Source organism: Peromyscus maniculatus, chromosome 11 (assembly GCF_049852395.1).
Source record: "Peromyscus maniculatus bairdii isolate BWxNUB_F1_BW_parent chromosome 11, HU_Pman_BW_mat_3.1, whole genome shotgun sequence".
Classification (NCBI taxonomy): domain Eukaryota; kingdom Metazoa; phylum Chordata; class Mammalia; order Rodentia; family Cricetidae; genus Peromyscus; species Peromyscus maniculatus.
In genome coordinates this window covers 68,406,084-68,426,252 of record NC_134862.1, presented here as the reverse complement: position 1 = coordinate 68,426,252, position 20,169 = coordinate 68,406,084, and the positions used below count along the sequence as shown (strand labels likewise).

At 37.1% G+C, this 20,169-nt stretch overlaps 1 protein-coding gene and 1 non-coding gene across 8 annotated transcripts in view; both read right to left on the bottom strand.

Moving 5' to 3' along the window:
- Window positions 1–20,169, bottom strand: part of Cop1 (COP1 E3 ubiquitin ligase) — a 123,280-nt gene that overhangs the window by 7,699 nt on the left and 95,412 nt on the right. For all 7 annotated transcript variants that reach the window (XM_076547787.1, XM_076547786.1, XM_076547788.1 and 4 more), the window contains 3 exons: window positions 19,954–20,071; window positions 17,360–17,484; window positions 16,089–16,249 (listed from right to left, as the gene is read on the bottom strand). In XM_076547787.1, the coding sequence (XP_076403902.1) occupies window positions 16,089–16,249; window positions 17,360–17,484; window positions 19,954–20,071 (404 nt within the window). The remainder of the gene's footprint in view (window positions 1–16,088; window positions 16,250–17,359; window positions 17,485–19,953; window positions 20,072–20,169) is intronic.
- LOC121821444 (small Cajal body-specific RNA 3) lies at window positions 6,524–6,663 on the bottom strand. Its single transcript, XR_006062276.1, has one exon.

The following is a 20,169-nucleotide window of genomic DNA, read 5'->3' as shown; positions in this document are numbered from 1 at the left end:
AAGAACAATTCCTTGTTCTTGAAGAAACTGAAGCCACAAGACTCTCATCTGTGTTTTTTTTTTTTTTTTTTGGAATTTTTCCCATAAGCACTCAGAATTCCCCTCACATGACTCCATTCTTGGACTGTGTTCTGACAAACCATATTTGTGAAAAGCAGTTGTATGTCTGTTGAAATACATATATAAAAAAACCCCTCAATCTTTATACATTATATCACCCTAAAAATTCTAATGGACTAATAAACACATAAATGTAAAAATCAACAAAATATAGGATAAAAAAACACACAGAAAACAATGTTTGAGTTTGAAAATATTCTTAGAATGAAAAAAAAAAAAAAAAAAAAAAAAAAAGGGCTGGGCAGATGGCTTAGAGGTTAAGAGCACTGGTTGTTCTTCCAGAGGTCCTGAGTTCAATTCCCAGCAACCACATGATGGTTTACAACCATCTGTAATGAAATCTGGTGCCCTCTTCTGGCATGCAGGCAGAACACTGTATGCATAATAAATAAATAAATAAATAAATAAATAAATAAATAAATAAAACAAGCCCCCCCCAAAAAACAAAGCAAAAACAAACAAACAAATAAACAACCCCCCCCCAAAGAGTGCAGTCCCTGGTAAATGGACTACACCCCAGTGGAAGTCTACATCCAAGAATATATGGGCAGCACAAACTAGACTTGATGGGTTTAAAAAAAAAAAAAAAAAACCAAATAACAAAAACAACCAACCAACCAACCAAACAAACAACTAAACTAAAAAGAGGGCACCAGAGCTGGATGGGTAGAGAGAGTATGGGAGTAGGGGGGGAGGAATCAGAGAAGAGGTGAATATGATCTATGATCAAAACACATTGCATGAAATTCTCAAACAACTAATAGAAAAAAAATTGCATGGCTGAGTTTAAGAGGACAAATAAAACTACAGAGTTTATGACTATCTTCATAAAAATGTTGACAAACTTATCTCACCTAATTTTAACATAACTTATACTTACTAGAATAAATTAAACTGACAATGTCCTATGTGGGCAAGGATAAGGAATAATTAGGAGAACATAGTTAGCTGATAAGAATGAAAAATAATATGACAATTTTGGGAAAAAGTGTGCAAGTTCCTTACAAAGTTAACTGCATATCTACCCTATAATGTAGCAATTCTACCCTGTAGATGTATGTATGCAAAAGAAAGGATACTAAACCATATAAATATTTATTTCTCAAAACAGTTCAAAACCAGAAATAGGTTTTATATCCAAAATGGGTGAACACAGTTATAAATCAAAATGTTGCTTTGATTTAAAAACAACAACAACAACATAAAACTATATATACAAGGAATGACAACAAAACAGGCTGAAGAAACCAGACAAAAAGAAAGATTATATTATGTTGTTTCTATTGTATGGAAACCAAAATATATTATGTTGTTTCTAAGGAAAACCAAAGCCAGGAATTAGTTTGTAGAGACTAAAAAAAACATCAATATTGGCTTCTATCTTACTGAACTAGTCATCTTGGAGATGGAGAAAGGGATCTTACAAAAGCATTTAACAAGTACAAGAGAGCCTCAACTCGATTCACTACATATAGACATCTTTTAAATTTTATGCATCCATACACAGACATTTCAAATCACATACATGCACACATGCACAGGCCTTGTAAAATTTCCTTCTAACTATCAAGTACTTGCAATAAAAGAAAGGATCTGGCTATAGAATGAAGGTGGTAGGAGGTAGTGTTCCTCAGTCAGTGTACATAGCTTTTGCTAGGCCAAATGCACCCTTCTTTGATATCTGGGAGAATAGAGTTTCTTCATCAAAAGGGAACAAGATTATCCCATTACATTTCACTCCCTTACTTCCGCTCCACTTAGGCGTTCTTGCTTAAGGTCATCTAGGATAATACTAAATCATGATGGTTATTATTTGACTGACAGAATAAATCCTTTATTATACCTCAGTTTTTTGATTCATTCAAACAAATATCTGGTCTTTTTTTAACAAACCTAACAAATATGAGGAAAGGATTTATACTGCTAATCAAAAGGACTTTTTATGTTCAGTTGACTTATCATAGCTTCAATTCTGAGACCGACCTTCATAATTAAGACCTTTTTGTGTGTGGATCGAGGAGTTGTGTAAGGAGCTGGCTAGAGGTTTTATTTAGGCTATTTCTCAGTGAATCTGGAACTTAACATTTCAGTTAGACTGTTCTGCCCTTGGGATCTGGGTTGGAGGCACATGATGGCATGTTTAGTTTTTCTCTTTTTTTTCTTAAATTTTATTTTACAATTCAGTTCTACATATCAGCCACGGATTCCCTTGTTCTCCCCCCTCCCACCCCCTCCCCTTCTCCCCAGGCTACCCCCCATTCCCACCTCCTCCAGGTCAAAGCCTCCCCCAAGGACTGAGATCAACCTGGTAGACTCAGTCCAGGCAGGTCCAGTCCCCTCCTCTCAGGCCAAGCCAAGCGACCCTGCATAAACCCAGGTTTCAAAGAGCCAACTCATGCAATGAGCACAGGACCCGGTCCTACTGCCTGGATGCCTCCCAAACAGATCAAGCCAATCGACTGTCTCACCCATTCAGAGGGCCTGATCCAGTTGGGGGCCCCTCAGCCATTGATTCATAGTTCATGTGTTTCCTTCGTTTGACTATTTGTCCCTGTGCTTTATCCAACCTTGGTCTCAACAATTCTTGCTCATATAAAATCTCCTCTTTCTAGCTAATTGGACTCCCAGAGCTCCACCCGGGGCCTGCTCATGGATCTCTGCATCCAGTTCCCTCAGTCATTGGAAGGGGTTTCTAGCACAACAATTAGGGTGTTTGGCCATCCCATCACCAGAGTAGGTCAGTTCAGGCTGTCTCTCGACCACTACCAACAGTCTATTGTGGGGGTATCTGTGGATTTCTGTGGGCCTCTCTAGCACTTTGCTTCTTCCTATTCTCATGTGGTCTTCATTTATCACGGTCTCCTATTCCTTGTTCTCCCTCTCTGTTCTTGATCCAGCTGGGATCACCTGCTTCCCTCCCACCACCCAAGCTCTCTTTCCCTCAACCCTCACCCTTCATTATCCCCACTCATGTCCAGGCTGTTCATGTAGATCTCATCCATTTCTCTGTCATTGGGTGATCCCTGTATCTTTCTTGGGGTCCTGTTTTCCAGGTAGCCTCCATGCTCATGGATAGGCAGGACTAACATAGTAAAAATGGCAATTTTACCAAAAGCAATTTACAGATTCAATGCAATTCAATCCCCATCAAAATACCAACACAATTCTTCACAGACCTGGAAAGAATAATACTCAACTTCATATGGAAAAACAAAAAACCCAGGATAGCCAAAAGAATCCTGTACAATAAAACAACCTCTGGAGGCATCACAATCCCTAACTTCAAGCTCTACTATAGAGCTACAGTAATAATAAAAACAGCTTGGTACTGGCATAAAAACTGACATGTGGACCAGTGGAATCGAATTGAAGACCCTGACATTAATCAGCACACCTATGAACATATAATTTTTGACAAAGAAGCCAAAAGTGTACAATGGAAAAAAGAAAGCATCTTCAACAATTGGTGCTGGCATAACTGGATATCAACATGTAGAAGGCTGCAAATAGATCCATATCTATCACCGTGCACAAAATCCGAGTGGATCAAGGACCTTGACATAAATCCAGCTACTCTGAACCTGCTAGAAGAGAAAGTAGGAAGTAGTCTTGAATGCATTGGCATAGGGGATCACTTCCTAAATATAACACCAGGAGCACAAACACTGAGAGAAACAATCAATGGGACCTCCTGAAACTGACAAGCTTTTGTAGAGCAAAGGATATGGTCAACAAGGCAAAGCAACAGCCTACAAAATGGCATGTTTAGTTTTTGACTTGAGTACTATGTATCCAACCTTGGGAACTCATGCTTGTGTAGGAAGCACTTTGCCCACTGAGTCATTGCAGCTCAAACTGAGACTTTTCTGAACGAGCAATGAAAATATGTTATACTGGTATCTTTTTCATTTTCTCTCTATGGGTACTTAGACTGTATGTCTGTGCACCATGTGAGTGCGGTGTATGACGAGGCCAGGAAAAAGGCACTGAATATCCTAGAACTGAAGTTACACATGTTTATGAATCACCATGTGAGTGTTGGGAATCAAACCTGCATCATCTGGAAGAGCAGCCAGTGTTCTTACCTGCTTAATCACTTCTCCATCCCAATTTTTTTTTTTTTTAAATAATCATTCTAAGAAAAGATATGTCATTCTAAGTGCTGGATAGTTCCTAGTAACGTTATTGCTAGATATAAGAAAGTGTAGTAATTAATTAGATAAAAATTATGTATGAATCTGTACTTCAAATAGAGGTTATTCTAATGTAATTGTAAATAAACACATAAAACATCAGGAATAAATTAGCTGCTGATATTTATCTTTACTAAATATGTAAGAAAATCAGCATTAAAAACTGGTAAAACTGTCCCAAAGAAAATAGTCATTTAACACACAGAGGTTTTTCACAGAACTTCTAAGATGTTTTAACATTCTGAAAAAAAAAAAATTACTATTTCAAAAACTTCTTCAATCAGTTCAAAATAGCCTATAAACTTGTGACTATCATTTTAGTGCACTTCCCTGACAGTCCTGGGAACTGAATTCAGGGCCTTGTGTTTGCTAGGTAAACACTATCACTGAGCTCAGCCACATGCTTGTTATTTTAAAACATGTATATGCAGTCAGATGAATATAAACATAAACTCTCAGAGAAGAAAAAAAAAGATCTACCCCAACCATGAACCTACCTTCACTGAAATCAATAGATTCTCTTTCCTTTCCTTCCTGGCCTCCATTTACCCGTTAAGATTTACCCTTTAGATCTCGGTCCTCAAAGGTCTTAATGTCACAATAAGAGTGTCACTAATAAGCTGTCTTAAGTGGTGAATAGTAAAAAAATTTAAGACATAGGTCCCAACCTAACATAAAAAAGTACATATTACACCTGTCATTATCTCCAGGTTTGGCATGTGATCATTCCTTTGCCACCAAAGTAGTTATATTCAAACTTAAAGTATAACAATACAGACAGGTTGTGTAATTAATGATACTAGCACAGTGTACAGAATTATTATTAATATAGGGATCAGTTGGTTCCTATAATTACCGATCTGGTTAGAAAGATTTCATCTAATAGCTTTTAGAGACATTTGTGGCTGAGAAAATTAAGAGAGGCATATATCATGTCAAGAGGGGAAAGATATACACATCCAGTTACACACAAACACAAACTGGTGGCACGCAGCAAGAAGATACCCTCAAAAGGGCACTCTAAAAGATTTTAATAACAAAGAGAAAATACATTACTTGTCCTTGGTTGAATCATATCCCTGATATATATTTGCAAACATAAATTAAGATAGTTGGTCACAAGTCATATGCTTTTTTCCTTGAATTTTACCTACATAATGATATTTATATCACTGACTTTTAGTCAGGTCATTATAGAAAAGGATCTTGGATCTAGATTAGAATTTATTATGCTAAAAAAACCAGGGAGAATAAATATAATGACTAGTTATATTTACTCAAGATTGCTTATTGAAATGAAGAACAAACTTGGATTTCTAACAGGCCTAGAAAAATCAGCAAACTGTTATAACAACTGTCTCATGCAGAATTTGCTCAAAGAAAGAAATGTGGGAAGTTGAGAACCACAAATAAGGCTCTTTCCACAATCAATTACAAATAAGACCAGCTGGGGTGGGCTCACAGCACACCCTGGTGCTGTGGGTCAACCAATTTCTGCCCAGGCTCCTTTCCTCCTGCCCTTCTCCCCAAAACTTAGACACAAACAATCAAGACTTCACACTTAGTATTAAGAATCAAGAACTTTCTTTGGAAATAGTCATTTCCAAACTTTGTTTATAGAGTTAAAGAGTATACAACTATATTTTGCGTTTTTATTAAACATAGGGACTCACTCTAGCCCAGGACAGTCTTGGACTAATGGCAATTCTTCTGACTTGGCTTCTCAAATGCTTGGATTTCATGTGTAGCAAGAAAGCAATTTTTAATAAAAAGAACTTCACAAAAGGTACTTTCAATAGCCCCATTGTATATAAAATGCTGATAACTGATAACATTGGATTAATTAACCCAACCCAATCACTAGAAAAATAGCAATTCTATATACACTGTACATCCTGGTTGTAGGTTCCTCAATAAATAAGCCAATAGTAACATCTATTTTCAAAGACCATCAACTAACCTGTAACCCCTGTATGTGATTAGTAGAGGCAGGAATTCAAGGCTAATGTGGGTGACAAGAAACCTTGTTTCAAAGAGCATTTTAAAAAAAAAAAAAAGACCAGAATATAGACAAACGAAATCCATACAATACTTCAGATGGTTGAGCTAGCTTTCCTTGGTTTTCTTTTTTGTTTGCTTCTATAATCTAGTACAGTCAGCAAAGATACTGAACAAAATAGTACGGAAAACAATAGAGTGGTAATTCAGAAAGTGTATGGAGGGGAACGATCAGACTTAGCGAGCTTTCCTAAGTCAGACAGAGACCTCCATGTTCATGTAGGATCGCTGCCTTCTGCAGACAAAAGGTATTTTCTTCTTTGTCTACAGGGTTGATGCCGCAGCTTCCACTTTTAGTGTGTTTTATATTAATATGACATTTGTTAGTCCTTTTATATTCTAATTCTTCATATATTTCTAATTTCTGTTTTCTCATTTAGATACATCTTAATACATTAGAACAAGTTAATGAAAAAAAATCAGGATCCAGATAACAGAAAAGAACCATTAAAAGGCATATTTATCAAGCAAAGGCAAAGGCGGCTAGTAAGGGAGAAAAACTCTAATGTACTGTACAGGAAAGAAGGATGGAGATACACAGACACATACACACCTCAGTCATTCCAATGTTAAGTGGCCCATATCACTTAATTATCTTTGCTACTCAAGATATCTACAGACACTTTCAAGTTCCATCACATGCCAAACTCTCATACTTGACAATATCTTGAATAAGATTGACAATACTGTATCCACAATGATATTTATGACAAGGAAATGATTTTGTACTGCTGATGAATATTAAAAACTTAAGAGAACTGCACTTCTTTCTTTAAACAATGATTTATTTATATGAATGTGTACTTTGCCTGCATGTGTTTATATGCACCATGTGCCTGCAGAGGTCAGAAAACATCCAGCAAAGGGTGCAGTGGGGTGGGTGCGAGGTGAAGAGCTACTGACAGCTGATGACTTCTGGAGGAGGGAAAGCCAGTTTTCTTTAAGTGTGTAGGCCAACTGTCTAGTGGATGATCCCACACCCGTGAGCATATAGCCAACACAACTAGAGTGGAAGAGGTTTTTTTTTTTTTTTTTTTTTTTTTTAAGGATATCAAATTTAGAGAAGATGGGATGAGGGGCAGGGCTCTGGGAGCAGTCAGGGGGAGATTGTGATCAAAATATATTTTATAAATGTATGATATTCTCAAAGAATAAAAATAATATTTAGTAAAAATTCACTTTAGATCAAGGTTATTCATAATGCCTTCTTAAATAATATTTATTTTTTCATTAGAAAAGGCAGAATTCAAAACAACAAAGCAAATAGTTAAAGATCCATGTTAATTCTATTAGTTAAAATTGGCATATATAGAACAAGAAAAAATTGAGTTATTTTATTATGTCAAATTCTATTACAGTAAACATAAAAATGTCAATAATGAAGTACTTTAAATGTCAAGCAGTAGACTCTAATTTGTTGATTTCCTTACTACATTCACTATAAAATCTAAAGCAACAAATGAATTTTGCTGAGTTGGTCCATATAATACTCAGTGAACTAAGGATAATCTATACCTCAAACAATTTCCTGTGAAAAAACTAACAGCATTCATTACCTTAGTTTTCTATCTCTGCCTTTCTGTATCCTGGATACTAGAGAAGAACTTAGGAGGAGATGGAACCACATTCCTGGAAGTCAGGGTCCACACAATCTTCTTTCACTCTCAACACTAAGAAAGAGTTCAATCAGACTGGCCCTCTTCCTGACAGCACAATTTCCTAAAATGTTACAACCACCTAGCTAAAGGAAAGAAAAAAGGAAGACACAAGGATAAAGAGAAACAGCTGAAGAAAGTGGGGAAGAGAAGCTCCTCTACTATGTATTTACTCAAGAATTTTGAAGCAGCAGCATGTGGGAAGTTTTCTGTCATGTGTGATTATATACACACATTTTTAAGATTTATAGACATTTTTGGTCTGTGTATACCAGCCTTGAGGTCTCTTAATCCTGCTACCTCAGCCTTCTGAGTGCTAGGATTAAAGATGTGGACTACCAAGCCTAGTGAAGATATTTCAAAGATGGTACTTTCCTTTTTTTTTTATTGAAGAAAAAGACAATATAACCTGTTTTGCTTCTCTCTAAACTGAGTGAAGTATCAAAATCTAAGACATGGTCCTGATTTCCTCTAACCAGTGCTTGCGAACCACTTAGATCTCTTGGTTGATATGTATAACATGGTATTTTCTCAGAGCTTGTATGACTTCTTGTTTCCAAGCTTGCCTGTTCATCTATCATTTCCCATGAAGCCTTGGGGAACTTTGCAGAATATAGATCTCTACCTTTGTTCTCTTCTTCCTGAATTATGTATTAAGAGTCTAAAACTGGAATTGTCTTGTTCCTGATTTTGAGAGATTTCCAAATTGCAATAATCAGCCACAATTGAGAAGCACTGGTATAAGCTTTGCCATAGCCTGCGTTTGCAGTTTAATGAAAGCAGAGTGGCTTATAGCAGTATTACAAGGCTTCTCAATGTGCTTCAATATGACAATGATGTGAGGCTTTGCATAACACATGCCCATCTATTAGAAAAATCTCATATGTAAACAAATAACACATTGCGAGGGGTACTTTGAAAGTCAAAGTTGTTCACCAAATGACTATACAGCCCCTACCGCATGTCAGACACTTACAAACACATCACACACACCTCCTGATTTTCAAATTCTAACCATTCTAACCAGGTTGCCACTGTTACCAGCACTTTATAAATGAGTATACTGGAGAGATTAAATCCTAGCCACAAGTTCAGAGTACATAAATTGGAATTCAAGAGATGTGAACTTGGGAAAGCTGGCTCCAGAGTCTGTGATCTTACAACTTTACAAACCATTTGACAAGAAGTTTGCAGGTTAAAGGGCAATCAAACAACAATATGCGAATATCCTCCACACACACCAACACCTCATTAAACAGTATTTTTAAAGAAATCACAAGAAATTCAGGTATGAAAACATACCTTTCAGTTTTTAATTCTATAACAAAAGTCTAATTGACTAGAAATAAGAATAACAGACTATAATACATTATATGACTAAAAAGGAAGGTGCATTGTGGAGGATGCCTGTATTCACAGTATACTGGAATAGGAGCTAGGAAGAGTGCCAGTTTGTGGCCAGCTTAGGATACCTGGTGAGATCCTGTCTCAACAAGCAAAACAAAAGCAATGAGATGTATCCCTTGCATCTGAGATCTGTTTGGCTCTCTCTAACAATACTATTTAACTTTTTCTTTTAATTAAAATATAACAACTTTATATTTTAATTAAAATTTTATTTTTAGTCCTATGTTCCTCTGTTCCCTTGTCCCCTGAATGTCCCTTTTTTCTTTATACACATACAAAACACACACACACACACACACACACACACACACACACACACACACACACACAAAACCTGGTGAGACAATCTCATGTTGCTTATATATGTATATGATTTTAGGGCTGACCACCTAGTACTGGATAATTAATTAGGGGGCTCATCTCTGGTGAAGATTAATTCCCTTTCTTTCTCAGAAGTCATTATTTACCAGTAGCTCCTCAGGATATATCAATTGGTGTTATCATCTAGTGTGGTGGTATTCTAATTATACTGAAATGTGATTTTGATTGTATGTTAATAAATAAAGTTGCTCGGGGGTCAGAGCTATTGGAGCCATAGACAGAGTGTGGCAGTGGTGGCGCACGCCTTTAACCCCATAGATCTCTGTGTGTTCAGGGATACAGCCAGCATTGGAGACATATGCCTTTAAGACCTGGAGGGCTGTACATACAGACAGTGACAAGGCAGTCACGTGTTTGGGTTTACAACCAATGAGAAGGCAGAATGACTATGAAACGACTTACACACAGGGAAATAGCTCTTTTTCGGGAAGCTAAGACCACCGCAGGGGGAAGGGTGAGATTTTAGCTCTGATCTCTGATCTCTTGGCTTTCTCTTTTACATTGATTCTGTGTTTCTTATTTAATAAGACGGTTGGTTACATCTACAATCTAGTACCATTTTACTTTCAGGCTATTGTTTTACTCAGTATAGTTGCTGATGGTGTATATAAAGGCTTCTGTATCCTGCCACTTGGCTAGAAATGTTGATTGCTTCTAGAGTTTTTCTAGTGGAAGTTTTGGAATACCTTACATGCAAATCTCATCTGCAAATAGGAATAATCTGACTTCTTTCCCTACTTATATCCCTAATTTCCTTCTCTCGACTCACTAATTTGAGCACTATATTGAAAAGGAGGGGGAATAGTGGGCAGCCCTCTCGTTCCTGATATTAATGGGACTGCTTGAGTTTTTCTCCATTTAGGGGAATGTTGTCTGTTAGTTTTGTCATACAAACTATTATATTATGTTGTTGTTCTCTCCAGTCCTACTCTCTCTTGAACGTTAAACATGAAGGCATTTTAGATTTTGTCAGAGGCTTTTTATATGTCTATTAATATATCATGGGGTTTTGCTTGTGTGTTTAGGCCCATGTATATGGTTTTTTTTTTACATTTATTGATTTGTGTATATTGAACCATTCATTCATCTCCAAGATAAATCTACTTGATCATGGTGGATGATCGGATATATGCCTGTACTTGGTTTTGAAATATTTTATTGAAGATCTTTGTTTTTCATCTATGTTCATCTAATTCTGGCATCTTATGGCTTTATTATCACACTAAGAAGTTAGCTATCAGATTAATGAACAGTATTTTCTTTAAAAGAATTTCTCTTTGGAAGAAGTCTTATCAATAAATAGTACTGGCAAAATGAGGTATTCATATGCAGAAGATATCTGACTCTTATGTAAGACTGGATTTTAGACTGAAACTTTAAAAAATGTAAGGAAAAAATTCACACATACAGTATAAAAAGGACACTACTCTGTAATGTTATTTGCTCTACCCATGACCTTGGGCTATATGGCCCAAAGGAGGTGGTACTTCCTGCCCTTGTATGTGACCTCTTACAAGGAGTTGGAGAATGGTCCACATGCCCCTTCTCCCTGCTCCTGCCTGCAAGGTGAATTCGCTCCTGGTCAGATCAGAGGATGACTTCTGATGCCTACTCCATTCTGTATTCATGAGTGTATTTCCTCAATTTATATCTTAACAAATCCTGTTACCCATTTAATACTCACTGGGATTGATCTCTAATAAGTGGCACTCATGTGACAAAAAGACCCCAGACTCCCTGTACCTCCTGCCTGCAGCCCCTGAGGCAGCAACAGCAGCAGCACATTGGCTCAGAGGCTTGTGTGCTTGCTGCAGGTCAGCCTTGCTAGCACCACCCCTCCAGACACTCAGTGCCAACCAATACCACGCATCCCCACTGGGGCTACTTGTGTGACCACGCCCTAACACATGCAGGTAGCTGCTGGTGAGTTTCTCCATCCTGCAGAGCCCGCACAGCCTCCTCAGAAATGGCCTGACCATGCCTCAGGTTACCAGCTGCATACAGCAGCCCCCCAGGGAGCCTGTAGACCAGGCAAATCACAAGGCACAGGAGTCAGTCATTCTTTGGCCAGGTGACTCACAAGGCAGCGGTTCTTGTAACCACAGCCAGAAGCATGTGTTCTTCAGTGGATAGGCGCCCTTCTAGTTCCATGCTTGTAGCAGCCAGATCGGTTCAGAACCCTGCCTAGTTAGAGATTACCAGCAGACTGTTCCCTTACTTTAAAAATTGTTCAGTGTAACAGCTGCCAATTCCAGGACACCTTGGGACGCCGCCCTTGAGAGTGCACCCCTGCACAGGCTTCCACCACTCCAGCTGAGTCCAGTCTCAGCAGTCCACCATGCCCTGCCTGCTGTAATACCAGCTCTATAGCACCAAATAGACAGGCGGCTCCTGCCAGGTGCGTGACCGTGCCTGAGCGCTTCCAGCTCATTGGTGTATTGCCCCATTGTTGTATACAATCTATTGTAGTCCCAGCAACTCTAACTAGTGCTCAGGGGTTGCCTGGATAAGTGCTTAATTCACAGGAGCCATTCAGGGACCTGAGTCGGACTACAACAGACCTGTTTTGATATTACACCTGCGACACCTACTGGCCAAGAAACAACACTACACCCCCCCAAAAAACGGCAAGAACTGAAACAGCAATCAAGGATTTCATTTATGGTAAAAGTATTTGATAATTTTATACCGTAAAACTGATTAATAAATTAAAAAAATAATAAAATCTTCTTTACAAATTTTGAATATTTCTCAAAACAAAATATTAGATCACAAGAAGTTAAAATTTTTTGCTTGTATAATGAATGAATTTTTACAAGACATATATGAGCTTCCTGGTATAGTCACCATTGTAGCATTTAGCACAATAATTCACATACCATTGAAAAGCTGGTTTAATAATAATAACAAAGATGAATCATTATTGGGACTGATACAGGCTTTACAAGGTACCAATGAAGACTTAAGTAAAAAGATTCTTTCTCTGGAATCTTCTATGCAGTCTTTACAAGGCAGCAATGAAGACTTAAACAAACAGATTCCTTCTCTGGAATCTGCTACCCAGGATTTATAAGGTAGGAATGAAGACTTAAACAAACAGATTTGTTCTCTGGAATCTGCTACCCAGATTTACAAGGTAGAAATAAAGACTTAAATAAAAGGATCCCTTGTTTGGAATCTGCTAACTTACTACAAGAACTTAAGTCAATTAACAATAAATGTACAACCAGATTTGTTTCTATTGATAATAAATACATAATGGATAAAACAATAACTCTCCAGAGTAATGTTGCCGCTATTCAGATACTTTATAAAGAAGAAAGATTGTCATTAACTGATAAACTAAGGGCTATGGAATCATGTATTTCAGAAGAACATAAAAGGCTACATGATTGCATGAAATCTCTGGAATACCTTACAACAGAGGAGGTTCACTTTCTGCAACTGACCCTAGGTGCTCAGTTGCAAGCTCTGGCAGAAACTCTCAGAAAAGATGACAAAGGAACTAATAGGCAAAAGGGCAAGGCCATACAAGTCATAACATTGACAGATGGCTCTCATACAATGGCTTATCCTGTCATTATTCATGAGAAGCCAGCAGATGATAGACATCTTGAGTCATATGTAGAATGTAAGTTGCAACCTATTCCTATGGGAGATTTAAAAAACATTATGGAATTGGTGGTCACCTATGGTATATGCTCAACATATGTACAACAGATGTTAATTAAGTGGTCTTCCACAAATACCATCACACCAGATGATTGGAATCAGTTATCTCAACTGTTCTAGAATATAGCCAGCAGTTACAATGGAAAAGCTGGTTGAGAGAGGAAGCTAGAATCCTGGAACAAGGTAAGACCAGAGGTTTTGAGATCTAAGATCAAATTCTTGGTGAGAGACGTTTTGCTAATAGAGCTACTTATGATGAGCACACAATATCACTATGTTGTATAGCAGCTTTAAATGCTTGGGAAAAAATTCCAGAACCAGGAAAATCAACTGCGCTATACACAAAAGTGTTCTAAGGCCCACAAGAACCGTTTACTGATTTTTTTTTTTTTACAAAGGCTGACCACAGCTATTAAAAAAAGACAGACAAAGAACTAAGACAAGTATTAACTGAGTCCTTGGCATTTAATAGTGCTAATGCAGAATGCAAAAGAATACTTATACCATTAAAGGTCAGGTCAGCACCTCTGGAAGAATGGATTCAATATATAAACGGTGTTGAGTCTCTTAACTCATGGTAATGAGGCTTGGATAGGAGAAGAAATTTCCAGAGGTGGAAAGAGGCCTCTAGGTACCAAATGTTTTAACTGTGGTATATCAGGTCATATGAGTGGAAACTGTACATGGGGTGCTCCTACAAGTAACACTTCTAGAAATGAACCTAATGGGACACCCCAACCTTCTGGGTTATGTAGAAGATGCGGCAAAGGCCGACATTGGACCAATGAATGCAGATCAACAACAGATATACAAGTCAACCATTTTCCGGCAGGAAATGCCTCAGGGGGCCTCTTGCAGACCCCCAAAATGAACATAGTACAATTATTTCCAGCCACTATGGACAAAATTCCTCTCTAGGACAATTAAAAACCCACTGTCTCATGTACAGAATAATGCTTCACTGGATGATAGAACAGCTCCAATAGATGAATCAAAAGTTCCAAAAACCACCATGAAACAAATATTTTGGCAGACTTCCATAAATGAACAAAGAACAAAGCTCAGACTTTAAATTAAAGGCATTGTTATGCAGGGCCTGGTAGACACAGGTGTGGAAGTGACTATAATTATACCAAAATCATGGCATCCAAATTGGCCTCTTCAAGAGGTAGATGTCCAGTTTCTAGGGGCTGGAACATTATCTCAGGTAAAACAAAGTTCAAGATGGGTTGAATGCATAGGGCCAGAAGGACAAAGAGGAGGGCTGAGGCCATATGTTGCAAATGTAGCAGTGAATCTTTGGGACTGAGATCTGTTACAACAATGGAATACCCAGATTAAAATTCCTACAATCTCAGAAAGGGAACACAGATCAATGCGTATTTCTAGGAATAATATAACATACTATAAAAAACAGCCATCAACCAAAGAAACAGAGCACAACTGCTGTTCAACTCTCAGAAGTACTCTACCTTTAAAATGGCTAACTGATAAACCTGTCTGGGTTGGACAATGGCATTTCCCTTTGGAAGTTTGTCTTCTTGGCACAAAACTGTCCTTGCCTTGACCGCTGACAGTACAAATGCTGTCCTTTCTGAATGTGCAGGACATAAGGAAAAGTTTGCTTCCAGGACTACCAACAACCATCTAGAATCCTTCTTAAAGATGTGTTTGAGACTCACAAGGACTTGTCAGACCTTTCAGAAATGTGAACAAGTAACAGTGCATATACTTTAGTCTAACTTTCCTAAATTCCCTATACAAATTACACAGTCTATTATTATCAAACCTGGAAGTGAGTCAAAAATTTTAAATAAGGCATCAATGGATTGTATCAAATGAAACTGCATCTGGCACTCAAATACTTTAAATTATGTGTCAGGTCAAAATTTTCTGTGTTAAAAATAAAATTAGGGGCTATCACTCAGTGAAAGAATTCACTTTTAGCATGTACAAGGCCCAGGGGTCAATTCACAGACCCTAAATACAATCTACAACAAAAACAAAATACTCCTCCTCCCTAATCAAGCACCTAAAAAGCTTAAAAGAAAAATGATACTAACAACTGTAAAGACATAAATCAAAATAGTAAAAATAATTCTTCCTACATATAATTCATGGAAAAGCCTTTAAAATGTCTAAGGAAGTAGAAAACTGGAAGGTATGATTTTTATACTGTAGCAGTGTAACTTTCTTATAAATAAATTGAATAATTAAATATTACTAAGTGTATCTGTAGAGTAATTCTACCCTGAAATAGTATTTAATTGGGAATACATCAGCTGAGCCCCTTTTCTGAACAGACACTGAATATGATCATTAACAAGAATGAGACACAGAAGTACTCTGGAGGAATTTCTAGTCTTAAAAAAAAGAGATAACTGAAGTATGTACATGTATCCTAGGTATATGAGAGAAACATCGTCAAGACATTGTGTCACTGGTGACATTTCAACTAGTATCTAAAACACCCATTTTCTGTTGACAATGCCAGACAACACCTATCATTTACCTAGGTATATCTTAAAATCTAAAACAACTAATGTTGTGTATTCATAACCATTATGAAGTGCCATGGTTAAAAATATACATGAAAACTTACCCCATCTGATAGTGCCCGCCAACACACAGCACTGACAAATTCATTTGTGTCATCTTCTTTCCGGTCTTTGTCCAGAACACTCTTGACTGTATCAAACTTAAAAGTCAACAAAGTCTTAGAAAGTCCTTTATAGTACAAGTAGAGGGAGTTGTTCTCACTTCCTGAAAAGAAATAATACATGCAATCTTTTAGAATGGGAGAACCTGAAATTAGAATACATACATACATACATACATACATACATACATACATACATACATACATATTCATTTGGGGCAGTCTTACATAGTCCAGATTGTCCTTAAACACTCAAGTGTCTTCCTCTGCCACTCAAATGCTGGGGTCATAGGTGTATGATACCACAGCCAGCTAGAATACCATCCTTTCTATAATCCCTACACTCTGTGCTAGAAATTGAATCTAAGGCCTTTGGCTACAGTGAACTGTATCTCTAGGCCCAGTTCCAGAATACAACATTTGGATAGCAATTATTAATCCAAGTTTTAGTAAAGAGACCAATTATCTTTTATATTCAAATTTAGAAGACAAGATTACAAGATCAATTAATCAATTAATTATGGGAGAAGGGATTCTTGGACAAAAAATATGGTTTACTAATCTAAAGAAATAACTGTTGCTAAATAATATAACAGTGCTTATAATTCTAAGGCTGAAATGTTTTATATAGAAACAAACAAACAACCCATAGCAGAGGTCTATACATTTAAAAAGCTGTTGTGAAATAAGAATCTTAAACTGCATTTAAAAGGATCAGAATGTAGAGATAAAAATAAAAGTTGTGGTACTTACAAAGGCCAATTTGAATAGCCTAAAGACCTTACTTCTCCATTCCCCATACAACATTACCCTATCAGACTAGAGTCAAACGGACACATTTCAGGAGTCTCCTAAGGATAATTGTGCAGCATATCTTCTTTGGTGGTACTCAAGTTCATACATTAGGAGAAAATACAATTTACTAGATAAGGGCCATGTCATTTAAAAGTGTTGACAAAAGTTCATTTACTCTTATTAGGACATTTGAATAACGACAGCATGTGTAGAATTACTAGAAATAAGTTAAAAATCATTGGCATTACTATGAATACAGGGCTTGAATGTAGAAAAGAAAATTAATGCTCTACAGCATGACTGGAGGAAAGAATTCAGTCCTAAGCATCAAGTGATGCTGCCGAGAACAGATCATTTTCAACTGAAAACTACCATGACATGTCTTCGCAAAGTTTCTTTAAAAATATAATTTCACTTACCACAAGCTATATAATCTCCATTGGACGCAAGTCCTACAAAGTTTTTTTCATTAATATGACCCTTGAAGGAACGCAGGCAGTATGGTTTCCCCACATTCCACAGTTTTAGTTGGCTGTCTGTTGAGCTGAAATAAACACAAAGAGGAGTAAATTTTAGATTTCATGCTATGAAACTCGTCACCACTAGTAATTAAAGCAATCCAGTTTTGTGGTTAAGAATGCAGACTCTGGTGCCTGTGTGTCTGAGTCTTGTGTTCTCACAGGCTCCAATGTTTGAACAGTTAAATATGATATATGACGATCTACTTTATAGAATTAAATGGACCCAACACTGTGAAAACCAAATCCATTTAATATGCTTTCAATAATGCCTGGGTATATAGGAAGTATAAGCATTAGGAGCGCCAACAGCACTGTTGCACCATCAACAAATAATGAGTCTTTGAACTGAGAGATGTGTTTCATTTCAGGGAGACCCTCATTCTTCTTGTTACTGGTAGACTAGACATAAACTATTTCCCTGCTATCCTTACATGTGAGAGGTACGATTGGAAAGTGTACAATATAGTTTATTTTGCTAAAAGAATATAAAAATCTTATTGCTTACTCAAAGCTATTTTTTTTTTAAATAAAACCCATTGGTAATTCGAATAGACAATTTCAGAACTGATACTATTTTGCAAACTGTTTTCATGTACTGAATTGCTTACTTTATACTTTTTGTTAAGGGACCCTGTCAATACACTTAAATCATCATTTGAATTACATTTATATTATCAAGCAGGACACTATGATACAGTTTTCCATATATTATTTTATTTAAAGAATTAAGAACTTGCTGGGCAGCGGTGGTGCGCCCTTTAATCCCAGCACTCGGGAGGCAGAGACAGGCAGATCTCTGTGAGTTCCAGGCCAGCCTGGGCTACAGAGTGAGTTCCAGGACAGGCTCCAAAACTACACAGAGAAACCCTGTCTTGAAAAACCAAAAGAAAAAAAAAAAGAGGTGCAGAAGGTTACAACTGTATATAGCCAAGATCCAAAGTGTTTGATTTGAGCTCTTTTAGAAATGTGCTTTAATCTGTTCATTCCACAGTATTGCAATGACTGTCCTTTTATGCTTCAGCTTAAAACAGACTTCATTTAAGTCATTTACTGCCAATTATAGTTATCCTAAAGATGGAATACTCTTTAGCTACCACTTAATTTAAGCCTGTGAATTCATTACCCACATAACTCCCTTGGAAAGCTCAGTCATGAATATTTTTTGTTACCTTTTGTACCTGAACTGAAATCATCTTGCCAAATCACCAAATTCTTATTTAGAGCAACCAGAGTGAAGGTGAAATGCACAATCCAACACACTGGCATAACAATTTTCTAAGAGAGATAAGGAACTAAGTAAAAAAAGAAAAAAGCATAAAGCTTGGGAAGAGACACAGGCACGCGTGCGCGTGTAAATATTAAGAATGGATATTTATAGGTAATAAGAGAACTATGAGATGGATAACCACATATGGAATACCCATGTTATTAGAAAAGTCTGTAGTTTCACAATGGAGATTACTTTATATCACTGATATTTTATTACCCTCAAAAAAGCAACTAAAAAGATTTTTACAAAGAGCATTTGTTGGGTATAAACAGACACACTTAAAAAGTTATCTTTAAAATAGATTTTACTGTGAAACTGATGTAGGGTATTATAGAATCAATAAATTATTTAAAACAAAAAATCAGTCTACTACGGTGTTCAAAGCAGACTGTAACACCGTAGTAGACTGATTTTTTTGTTTTAAATAATTTATTGTAAAAAAAGTCAGGAGTCAGGTATTGGGGTGAATTCTGAAAGATCAGAGAAGCAGAACAAGCTACAGCCAACCTCACCTCGATAACTCCTCATCCGATTTTGTTTCCACGAATCCTCAGACTGAAAGCTTCTGAGTCCTCACCAGAATGGATCTCAGCTGAATTGCTGCTAAAAGCCTATAAGCTTAAAAGACTCTAGTTCCTGGTCCTCATGCCTTATATACCTTTCTGCTTCCTGCCATTACTTCCTGGGATTAAAGGTGTATGTCACCATGCCTGGCTGTTTCCAGTGTGGCCTTGAACTCACAGACATCCAGACGTATCTCTACCTCCCAAGCGATAGGATTAAAAGTGTGTGTGCCACCATTTTCTGCCTGTATGTCTATCTAGTGGCTGTTCTGTTCTCTGACCCCAGATAAGCTTATTAGGGTGCACAATATATTGGAGGACACAATATCACCACAGTAGACATATAAATAACACATACTGGTTGACTTTAATGAAATAAGTTATTTTTCTTTCTATTGCATAAACCATGTTGGTTACCTCCTCAGGAGAAACAGTAACAGAAATGTTAATTAAATTACAAATATCACTTAAGAGGGCCCATCAGAAAATAATACAGCATTCTATTCACAAGTAACATAAAAATGAACAATTTAATGGATACATGCAAATCTGTTATTTAAGAAAGAAAATACAATCCAACGTCATTCTTTGCATATACCTACAACATCAATGATGAGACCTCTGTACCAAGCTTACCCTCCAAGGGGAGTAATACTCACGCAGAGACAATTTCTTCACCACTAACAAACTTGGCATAAGAGACTGCTTTTCTGTGTCCCTTGAATACCATTATTGGCTGTTTAGTGTTACGAAGATCGTAGTAGTGAACACAGTGATCTAAAATAAAATAAAGAGATAAATGCAGTAAATGAAAAAAAGGGAGGCAAAACAATTGAACTGGATTTGGTATTTTCATCAGAGCAAAGTGGTGGCTG